This window comes from Elephantulus edwardii, unplaced genomic scaffold, assembly GCF_000299155.1.
Source record: "Elephantulus edwardii isolate Elephantulus edwardi_28Jun2011 unplaced genomic scaffold, EleEdw1.0 scaffold00019, whole genome shotgun sequence".
Classification (NCBI taxonomy): domain Eukaryota; kingdom Metazoa; phylum Chordata; class Mammalia; order Macroscelidea; family Macroscelididae; genus Elephantulus; species Elephantulus edwardii.
In genome coordinates, this window is record NW_006399769.1 from 27,706,357 (window position 1) to 27,717,290 (window position 10,934).

A 10,934-nucleotide genomic window follows, 5' to 3' on the forward strand; every position below is an offset into this window, starting at 1 on the left:
AATATGGGATCTGTCTCCTGATTATGAAACAAAGTACATTTTGTCATGCATTTTCCTCTCAAATAAAAATATACACAAAATTTATTGATAAAAAAAAAATAATTTTTCCTTAGTTTCCTAGATTAGATCTTGTTTCTTTCACGGCTCCCTGAACTTTTCCTTCATTTATCATTGTCTAAAATTAATGACAATCTGATTGATGTTCATATGTTCCAAGAAGTCAGGGCTACATATTTTTGCTGTTTTTTAAATTTAATCCTGGATGCTTGCAACAGTGGCTGGCATACAGCAGCAATCAATAGCTGTATACTGAATTAACTGATAAATGGAAGGGCAAACAGCTCTGTGTAGCTTAAATGAAGAAGTGTCATTAAAAGCTTTTAATTAAAAAATGGATAAAATTAGATTTATACTTTGGAAACACAATCTCAGCTGTATTATGGAAGATTAGCTGAAGAAAAGAAGAATACGGTCAGTTTTTCTCTTTGAAAAGTAAAAAAAAAATTGTTACTCCATTATGCAGTTCTTATTATGGACTCTTGTCATGAAAATAATACCTAATCATATATTCCTTTTAAACAGTTCTCTCTCTCATCTGTTCAATGCAGTATATATTATTTATCCTCTATTTTCTTATTTTTCCCCCACCCCAATGTCATTCTCACTTTACAACAGTGGCACTATGCAGTATTAGTCCTTTTGTGACTGAGATATTTCACTCAGCATTTTTTCCCCCAAGAGAAAAACAAACTGTGGAGGAGAGGTGGGCAGAGAGGAAAATGTGCAACAATGAATGACTGGAAATCCAAAGTCCCTATAAACTTTCATTAAAATTTCAATTAAAAAAGAAAAGAAAAAAAATTCAGTCAACCATCTGCTTGAAACAATAAACCAATGAAATGGGAAAAAATGTATTGCTTTAATTAGATGAAAGTGTATGAGTTACAAGAAGTTATGATCAAAATACTTTTTACCTCTCTAAGTCCTTCAGGTTGTGAAAACATTGTGTTTGATTATTGAAACATTGTTGTAAATATTGCAGGACAGGGACAGTTTTTACTAAAATTATTTTGTAAATAAAAAAAAGAACATGGTCAGGAAGTTAAAGTGAGAGAGATAATAAAAAAATTCTAAAACTTGAACAGTGTCAATAAAGAAAGAAAAATAGATAAATTACAGTTATTTTGGAGTTACTCTGAAATAACCTGACAAACAACAGGTAGGTAAGTGATAAATCCACCAATAAATATTTGTGGTTACTTTTATACTATAAAACAGTATTTATAGTATAAAAATATATACTACTCATTGTCATCAAGTTGGAACCAACCCATAGATGTCTCATTCAGCGAGGTTTTGGAGTCTATAAATTACACAGAAAACTTCCCATTTTTCTCCTGTGGAGCAGCTGGTGGATTTGAATCGCCTGCCTTTGAGTGGACAGTGCCAACTGGGCCAAGAGACAATATTATGATTGTTTGTTTTGTTATAGTGTACCACCGAGTCGGAACTGACCCATAGCTGAACCTATGACAGGTTTTCGGAGGCAGTTAATCACACAGGAGGAGACTGCCCATCCTTCTCCCGCAGAGCAAGCTGGTGGATTTAAACCCCATGCCTTCAGGATTGCAGCACAGCTTCTTGCCACTAGGCCACCACAGCTCATGATGGAGAAAAAAAAAATTGAAATTATCAATGATTTTATCTTACTTGGATCCACAACACCCATGGTACATGTAGTCAAGAAATCAAAAGATGTGCTGCACTGAGAAAAGCTGGTGTCAAGAACCTCACTGTCAAGGACTAATGTACTAAAAAGCAATGAAGTCAGTTTGAAGATTGAAATGCGCTTAATCTAAGTTATGGTCTTTTTAATTATTGCTATGAATCTGAAAGTTGGACAATGACTAAGGATGACAAAAGGAGAATCTATGTCTTTGAGTTGTGTTGTGTTAGAGAAGAGTACTGAATATCCCATTTGACTGGAAAAAATATGTTGGGCAGAAAGTGCAACCAGGGTCCTCCGTAGAGGAAGGCAGGCTTCAGCTCACACACTTTGGACATGTTGTTAGGAAGGGCTAGTCCTTGGAAAAAAGACATCAAACTTGGAAAGGTGGTGGGCCAGTTAAGAGAAGTTCAGGACAGAGAGATTTTATCAATGGACTGTATCATCCGTGTAAGGGTGATGATGGTGAGGATGGTGTTGGATAGGCTAAGAGTTGGAGTCAACTTGACAGCACATAACAGTAGCAACAATTAAAATGTAAACTGTGGCATGTCCAAACAATGATTCAGCCAATAAAGAAATGACTGACTCTTGCGGCAACTTGGATAAACTATAAAAATATATGCTAAGTAAAAGAAGCCAAACAGAAGGCAACTGTCAAGCGGTATGAGGAGGAAGAAATGGGGACTAAATGCTTTGGAGTTTCTTCTAGGGGTGAGGAATGGTGATGATTATACAACTTCAAGACTAAATGAAAAACCAAAGAACTGTACATTTTAAGAGAGTGAATTTTATTGTATATGAATTTTATTTCCATTTTCACAATCTAATTGAAAATACCAACACTAGAATACAACAGGTGACAAGTGGTATTCCCCCAATCACTGCACCTTGGAAATTAATAAGAGGCCTGAGCAATCAGAAGTGGCCAAGAAGGCAGGGCAGAGGCAGAACCCAAACTCAGCCATGATGAATGATTCGATGGACTGAGAAGCAGTGAGAAATTATTCCAAGGAAAAAGCATGGCAAGGATAAAGGTATAATACAGGCAAAGAACTTATTTCTAGATTGTGATAAATTGTTAAGGGTGTAAATATAAGGGGCAAGGATTTGTTTTAATAAGCCAATTTTTAATGCATAGTCTGTAAAATACGAAACCTATGAGATGATCCCCACAAAAGACTTCTGAGTTCACTAAGTCTGTTAAAATGCCTTGATGGTATAGTGTGTAACACTATCAAGCTGGTAACTGATACTTGTAACTGATACCGCTACCATTCAAATCCATAAGCCACTCCAAAGGAGCAAGACAGGCAGCCTCTCCCCTTAGAGATTTACAGCCTCAGAAACCAATGGGGAGTTATGAGGAGGAACTAACACCAATGGCGATGACAACAGTATGGCAAACCCTACATACATTCTAAAAACACTTGAAATTTAAAATGCTTGCAATTTCAGAAGAAATATTGGCATATTTATAAAGAATTTACTAAGAATTCTGTATTAAGAGGAGGTCAATCTTGTTTAACTCATTTATTTACCATTTTTTATCTTGAAACTATTTATTATTTTAGAAGTATTACTAAAAAGTACTAACATAAATATTAGGAAGCAAGTGCAGTTCCTGCAGAGAGGTACAGGGTGCTGGATGCCAAGGAAACAGGAATTAATAAAGTCAGGTTAGCCGTCAAAATAAGGAAAAAGGAAAGCCATAGAGTTAAAAACGTTGTAATTATGGGGGGGAAAGATGTGTCATGGTAGAGATAGGAGAAACAGAGCAAAGATGCTAGAGAGAAAAATTCTACAATAATCAAACCATTACCTATCCCTGCAAGTTCAGCAAAATAAAATCTCCATTAAGTTTCTGCTGATCTTCCAACTATACATCTTTTCCTTCTCTTCTGATCTATTATAACTTTCTAAATCAATGATTCTCAAACTTTAATTTATATTTGAATCACTAGGAATTCTTAAAATGCAGATTCTGCGTCACTGTGTGTCTAGGTAAGGTCAATGAAGCAGACTATGAACATAAACCATGTGTAGAATTCTTTATCTGATATAAATGAAAGCCAAAGAATGTCATTAAAAATTTAGGCATTTCCCACATAACATCATTATTTTGTCCTTGTTTTTATATATTAATATTTCATTACTGTTTTTAAACATATATTTGGAAATTTAACCTGAATTTCACTATTATTTAAAATTCAAGTAATGCTTCTTTTACATATAACTCATGATACAACCTTACTTGCTGAACTTGAAGAGGACTTGAAGCAACTGCTGCAGAAGATCAAAGACTACAGACTTCAATATGGATTGCATCTCAACATCAAGAAAATAAAAATCCTTGCCACTAGCATAATAGGCAATATCATGATACACAGAGAAAAGACTACGACTGTCAATGACTTCATCTTTCTTGGATTCACAGTCAATACACTTGATATTAGCAGTTAGGAGATCAGGAGATGTACTGCACTGGGGAAAAACTATAGTCAGGGACCTCTCCAAATTACCAAAGGATAATGATGGCAGTTTGAGGACTAAGGTGTGTCTGATTCAGACAATGGTCTTTTTGGTCACTTGTTATGCCTCTTACAGGTGGACAATGACTTAAGGATGACAGAAGAACTGATATCTTTTGAGCTGTGGTGTTGAAAAAGAGTGCTGAATATCCCAATGGACTGCCAAGAGAAAAAACAGATGTATCTTGTAGAAGGTGAGCCAGAATGCTCTTTGGAGGTAGATGATGAAGCTTCTTCTCACATACTTTGGGCATGTTGCTAGGAGAGGTTATTCCTTGCAGAAGGACATAATGCTTGAGAAAAGTAAAGGACTGGTGAAGGAGAAGATGATCCTTCACCAAATAGGTTGACAAAGTCACTGTAGCAATAGGTTTGAGTATGTAAGACTGTGAGGACAGGACAGGGTTCAGATCTGTTGTTCACAGTTGTGCTATGCATCACAGCTGATTTGATGGCACCCAACAACAACATACATTTAAGGGCCCTGGTTTCGTGCACTCAGTTGCCATCCAACTACACCACAACTGACAGCCTACATGATATTGGTCCACTGCTCACCAGGCTGCACTACCAGCCTGCATCATCCACATCTTGGCTGTGTTTCCTAATATCCTTACAAGTATGTTCTTCATTTTATAGATGACAAATGAAAATGTAAAGAAGTTATCTAACTTGTCTATAGCTACTCTAAGAGTTAGGACTCTTAACTAAAGCCTTCTGGTTCTAAATCCAATCATTTCTTTTAGTTATATATCTGTGGTGGTGTTGTGTGCCAATTCTGACTCGCAGCAATCCTATAAAACACAACAACCTCATAAGGTTTCCTAGGTTGTGCTTTATTTACAGGTATGCTGTTGTGAGTTTATTGTTCAAAGTGGCAGAAATGTCTTAGCCATCAGCTTTGACTATGACCACACGGCTAGGTGGGAACACCAAACAGGGGGTACAGAAATTAATTGGAAGAGATTGGTCAGTTTTGCCATCCCAAAGGTTTAAATTGATCAGGTATACAGGAAAGATAGAAATCTCAGAATATGTATCTAAGGTCTATCATTCAGATGTCTTTTCTAGCCAATCTGTAACCTTATTTTGTACTAATATAATTACTGTATTAAGGAGAGAGGACTAGGATGGGATTCAAGCCCCATGGTACTAGAAGCTTATATGCGTTCATGGGACCTCAGGGCTAGTTGCTTTCTCTTGTGGAATGTTCTCCTAGGACACAGCATCCAGCCTGCATCACTCAGTTGCCATCCAACTACACCACAACTGACAGCCTACATGATATTGGTCCACTGCTCACCAGGCTGCACTACCAGCCTGCATCATCCACAGTCGCCATCCAACTGTATTACAACTGACAGTCTACAGGATGTTCACCAATTTCTCAAAAAACAGCCTGCATGCTAACAGTCATGTGAATCATTCCTCTGATGGGTCTGAAACTCTGGGAGACCTTCTAGCAAATCACCAAATCCAAGGGCTATAGAGCAACTAGGAAACTGAGCCACAGATAGAGCTGTTCATTTTAGAAATTGTGGACTTATACAGCTGTTTAAATATTTGGGAGGACTACGCTGACCTGAGACTTCATAGTCTACTAATCTTAGCAGGACAAATTATAAATACAAATCTCTCCACTAGGAAGGAAGCAGCAGCAGAGAACACAGTCCTCATCCTTTTGGAGTGAGAGATTCCTGCACTTGTCAGATTGGGAACACTAACTGCAATGGAGAACCAGAGACCAATGTGAGACAGAGCTGACTTGGGGCTGTTTTTTCACAGATCCAGAGACAAGAACCTTCATGTAAGCCTGCTGAAGAACTGGTGGGATGGGCAGGGGGGAAGATGCCATAAATAAAAAGATTAAAAGAACTTTCTAACACTGGCCCAAAGCCATAAGGCTTCAGTTTGAAAGGATTGTGAACATACTTGAGAAGCTGTCCTGACTGAGGAATTGTATCCTGCTGCCAATCTGAACTGTATTCTGTTAACTTCTCTAATAAACTCCACAACCATATGATTCTGTGAGGCAGCTACTGGATTTTGAAAGTAGACCACATAGGAACACGTGGGTCAAGTCTAACCTTACAGGAAATAAGTTTTGTACTGGAGATGATGATGATGGGGCTCCCCACTGTGCAATTACTAGAGATCAGAAGCAGCTATATCCATTCCCCTATACTTTTTACCAGGTCTTTTCTTCTATGAAGATGCTGTGTTCAAACTGCTGACATTTTGTTTAACCACTGTGCCACTAGGGTTCCTCAGTGGAATTTTGTAGTTTTGGCTAGCAGTGCTATTTTAGATAAAAGCAGAATTCGTTTATTCATTTTTTAAAAATCTTTTCACGTGTATATCCTACATTCTGTGGTAGGTGCTTGGATACAGAAATTATTAGAGATGTTTCTTTTCTGAGGGAACTGATTAACAATCTTCCAATCAGTAAAGAGCATTTGAAGTGAGTTTTAATAACCGTTTGTGGCAAGGATGACAAAGGTATTCTTAAAATGAAAAGGAGGAAAAATTCATACGGAGATAAAAACACCAAGGCACATTTTAGGAAAAAGGATATTGTTGTTAGGTGCTGTTGAGTCAACTACAACTCAAAACAACCCTATGGCTTTCTGATCATCATCTGCAGTGGAACCACCATCAACATGCAAATTTTCATAAAAACCCTCAGAGACAAGACCATCATCCTCAAAGTTGAGCCCTTGGACACAATAAAAAAATGTAAAGGCCAATATCCAGGAGAAGGAAGGAATTCCTCCTGATCAGCAAAGACTGATCTTTGCTGGAAAGCAACTACAAGATGGCAAACCTTGTCTGATTACAAAATCCAAAAGGAGTCCACTCTTCACCTTGTATTAAGACTTCATGGTGGCACTAAAAAATGGAAGATGTTTTACACCAATCCCAAGAAGAACAAGCACAAGAGGAAAAAAAGATTAAGCTGGCTATTCTAAAATACTGTAATGTGGATCAGAATGGCAAAATTAGTCACCTTCGTCAGGAGTGCCCTTCAGATGAATGTGGTGCTGGAGTTTTTATGGCCAGCCACTTTGACAGATACTACTATGGCAAGTGTTGTCCGACCTATTGCTTCAACAATCCAGAAGACAAGTAAATCTGAGTTAATAAAAGATGTGAATTTTCTTAAAAACCCTATGAAGAATGGATCAGAATTTTGCCCTATCCTGTACTATCCTCATTTCTCTGATATAGTCAATGTTTCAATTTATCTTCTAAGCATGCCATTCTTTTCCAAGGACTTGCCCCTTCTAACAACATGCCCAAAATATGTGAGGGGAAGTTCCACTATCCATGCTTCTAAGGGTCATCCCGGGTGCACTTACTTCAAGACATATTTGTTTGTTAATTTGGCAATCTATGGGACATTCAGTATTCTGCTACACTACAACTTAAAGGCATATTCTCCAATATATATATATTCTCCATTCATTCACTCCAATTATTCACTGTCCCAAGTTGAGAGACATAGCAAGTAACTGAAAAGATCACAGTTTGGATCAGGCACTTCATAGTCTTTAAAATGACACTTGGAGCACTTTGGAGAGGTTCCTGACAGATAATTCCCAATGCAATGAGGTTTTATTTATTTATTTTAATTTCCTGACTGCTGGTACCAAGAGTGCTGGTTGTTGCTCCAAGTAAGGCTATGTGTACACAAAGAAGAAAAGTTTGGACAGAAATCTTGAAAACATTCACGGTTATTAAAATAGAATAAAAAGGAAAGAGGCAGGAATTTACATGACATGTTTAGAGACCAGAGAAAAATGGTGTTGCAGAGTCAAATGCTTTTTATAATGCAAATGCTCAAGGGGAAAAATGGTATAGAGTCAGTTAATACTGAAACCCTGGCACCAGTAATAGCAGCAGCAGCAGCACTGCTAACATATATTGAGCATGTCTGTCAGATAAATGCTGAGTTTATTCCTCTCTTGTAAAGTGAGATTAAGGATAAATAACTTGCCAAAGATGACAGAAAGTAACCAGCAATGCAATAACATAATACAAATCTAGGACTCCTAACATCAAACTTCAGATAAACAACTCATCTTACAAAAATATAGGAAAGACGTATCGTGGTTTAGTGGAAAGAACTTCTGAGGAACAGAAGACTAGCTTTACTTCCAGTTTTTTAAATTAGTCTACTTGTTCAAGCCTCTTTTGCTTTTAAAATTCAGGAATTATGAAGCTCATTAGTATTCTTACATCAAAGAGGGTACACGCTTAAAATACTATGTAAATTTAAAATGTATAGTGTAATACACATGAGCTCTGGTGGCCTAGTGGTAAGAAAATGCACTGCAATCTCTAAGGCAAGAGGCTCGAATCCACCAGCTCTTCAGGGAGAAGGATGGCCAGTCTCCTCTGATTAACTGTCTCTGAAAAGCCACTGGAGGGTCAGCCATGGGTCAGTTCCAACACGATAGTAAACAACAACAATACACATGACGGCAATATATATAATACGTAGGATATACGGAGAAGTATGAAAAAATTTTTAAGGATTTTATTAATTCAGAGTTTCTTGGTTTAGTTTTTGGAGTCAATCGGTTATAGTAATCTGTCACTTTTTTAAGGTGTATTTATGGAAAGCAATTTTTGAGGGAAGGATGTATATGAAAAACAAACACAGATATATTTGAACAGGTATCAAAATTATGATACTCAACATTCTATTACATTCTATTTGAATTGCTATATTTCACAAGAACTTAGGTTCTACTTCAATATTGTTGTTGCTGATTGCCTTTGAATTGAGCACAACTCATAGCGAAGCCCCTCTACAACTATCGACATTTATCAAAGTTCATAGTTTCCGGAGGCATGTTATTTAGGAAGTGGATGCTACTCAACAGCTAAGTAGAATTCACTTTTTCCTGTCAGGCAGAGAACTTACTCAGGGATAACTGGTGTACACTGTAATGAAAATAAAGTTTGAATAGGACAAGCAAGGAAAGAGTCCAATACGGAAAGAGAGTAAGAAACTGCGAGAAAAAAGAAAACAAATATCCCTGTGCTGTAGAAAAACCTCTGCCACAGTGCTGCTTGCTCAATGGGTTACACAACATAAGACAATCTGCAGAAGGGACTGGGGCCCCTAGTTGGAGTAAAAAGTTTCAAACACACCTGTGTAATAAGGTGAAGCATTATTAAAAGAAGAAAATGGGGACCCAGGTTAAAATATCAATCAGTGTAACACACGAACTCAAGAAAATGTAATACACGAACCTAAGAAAAGTTTGCATTTTACAAAGGAGCTGGCTCTAGCACATCGCCACCGAATTTATTTAACTGGTAAATAAAAGAGAGCTCTAGCACTCCCTGTTTTCCTCCTCGGACAACTAGGCTGGGTTATCTAATCAGAGGAAGTGTTAAGCAATCCTAGAGATAGCACCTTATGGCCCGAGGATCTCCTTGAAGGGAGTATCCTACCCTGGCAAGCTTGCCACTAGTTCGGGGAAGAAGTCAGATCTGCCTGTGTTACCCGATGCTCCAGGAAGGCTCCCCTCACCCCTCGCTCGGCCTCCCGGACCCGTCCGAAGGCCCAGCGGGCGCCGAGGGCTGGACTCCCCGGAAAGCTCCCAGCCTCTCCTACCTGCCACTCCGCCTCGGCAGGAGGAAGACCCTTCCCCAGCCCCGGGTCCAGATGGCCTCCTCATCTCACCTTCCGCGTCAGCTGAGGAGACAAAGGTGAAGTCCCCGTTAGTGGGGGAGTATGCCGGCGGAGGGCCCGGAGGCTGCATCTCGCGACCCCTCTTTTCCAGCCGCGATGGAGGAGGCTGCGGCTGAGCCCAGGCCCCAAGGCAGCCGCGGCTCACAACAGGACTGTCGTCCTGCGGCGTGGCCTGCGAGGCAGGTACGGTGGGCTGGGGGCGAGGCCGGAAAGGAGCGCAGCTGGCCGCCGCGCTGTCCTAGGAAGCGAGCCACCAAAGTCCTCCCTGTGGCGCCCGTCAGCCACCACGACGGCGGCGCCCTGACAGGACCATAACAGTGACAGCATCGCCGGGATTGGCTCTTTGTAATGTGCTCTCCTATTGGTTCCCCAGAAGACGTTCTGATTGGCCTTTCCTCTTGTTGATGCCGGAAGTGTTCCAGAACAGGAAGAACTTACTTCTGATTCTTGAACACGGACTTTCCCCCTCTTTCCTTTGATTGTTTTCATTCATTTAGGTTGTCCCTGCTTTTGGTGTATCTGTTTTCTCAGTTATTATTAATTTACCCAGTTAAAGAATTTTAAAATCAGGTGGATTTTTAGATCTCGGCCCGAGTTTGTTGTCGTTTGGTGCCATCGAGTCGAGGATGACTCATAGCGACTCTATGAATCTGAACCCAGCTCTGTCTTGAGCTATTCTCATCATCTCTGACATACTCGAGCCCACTACTGCAATCATTGTGTTAATCCGTGTGGTTGCGGGTCTTTCTTTCGCCGAACGGGCACATTTCCAAGCATGATGTCACTCTGAAACGAATAGCCCCTCCTAACAAAGCTTTGTCATCTTTGCCTCCAAGAAGCGCTCTGGATGCTTTCTTTCCAAGACGTATGTTTGTTCTTTTGGCTGTTGATAGGACACTCAGTATTCTTTTTCAATTCCACACAGTTCAGAGGCATGAATTATTCTTCTGCCCAAGTTTAGGACCCCGTA

General features: G+C 39.4%; 1 protein-coding gene across 1 annotated transcript in view; it reads right to left on the minus strand.

The window, feature by feature from the left end:
* YIPF4 (Yip1 domain family, member 4) overlaps positions 1–10,034 on the minus strand; it is a 32,409-nt gene extending 22,375 nt beyond the window's left edge. The window contains exon 1 of the mRNA XM_006882364.1: positions 9,956–10,034. Within this exon, the coding sequence (XP_006882426.1) occupies positions 9,956–10,034 (79 nt within the window). The remainder of the gene's footprint in view (positions 1–9,955) is intronic.
* Between the last annotated feature and the right edge of the window lie 900 nt (positions 10,035–10,934).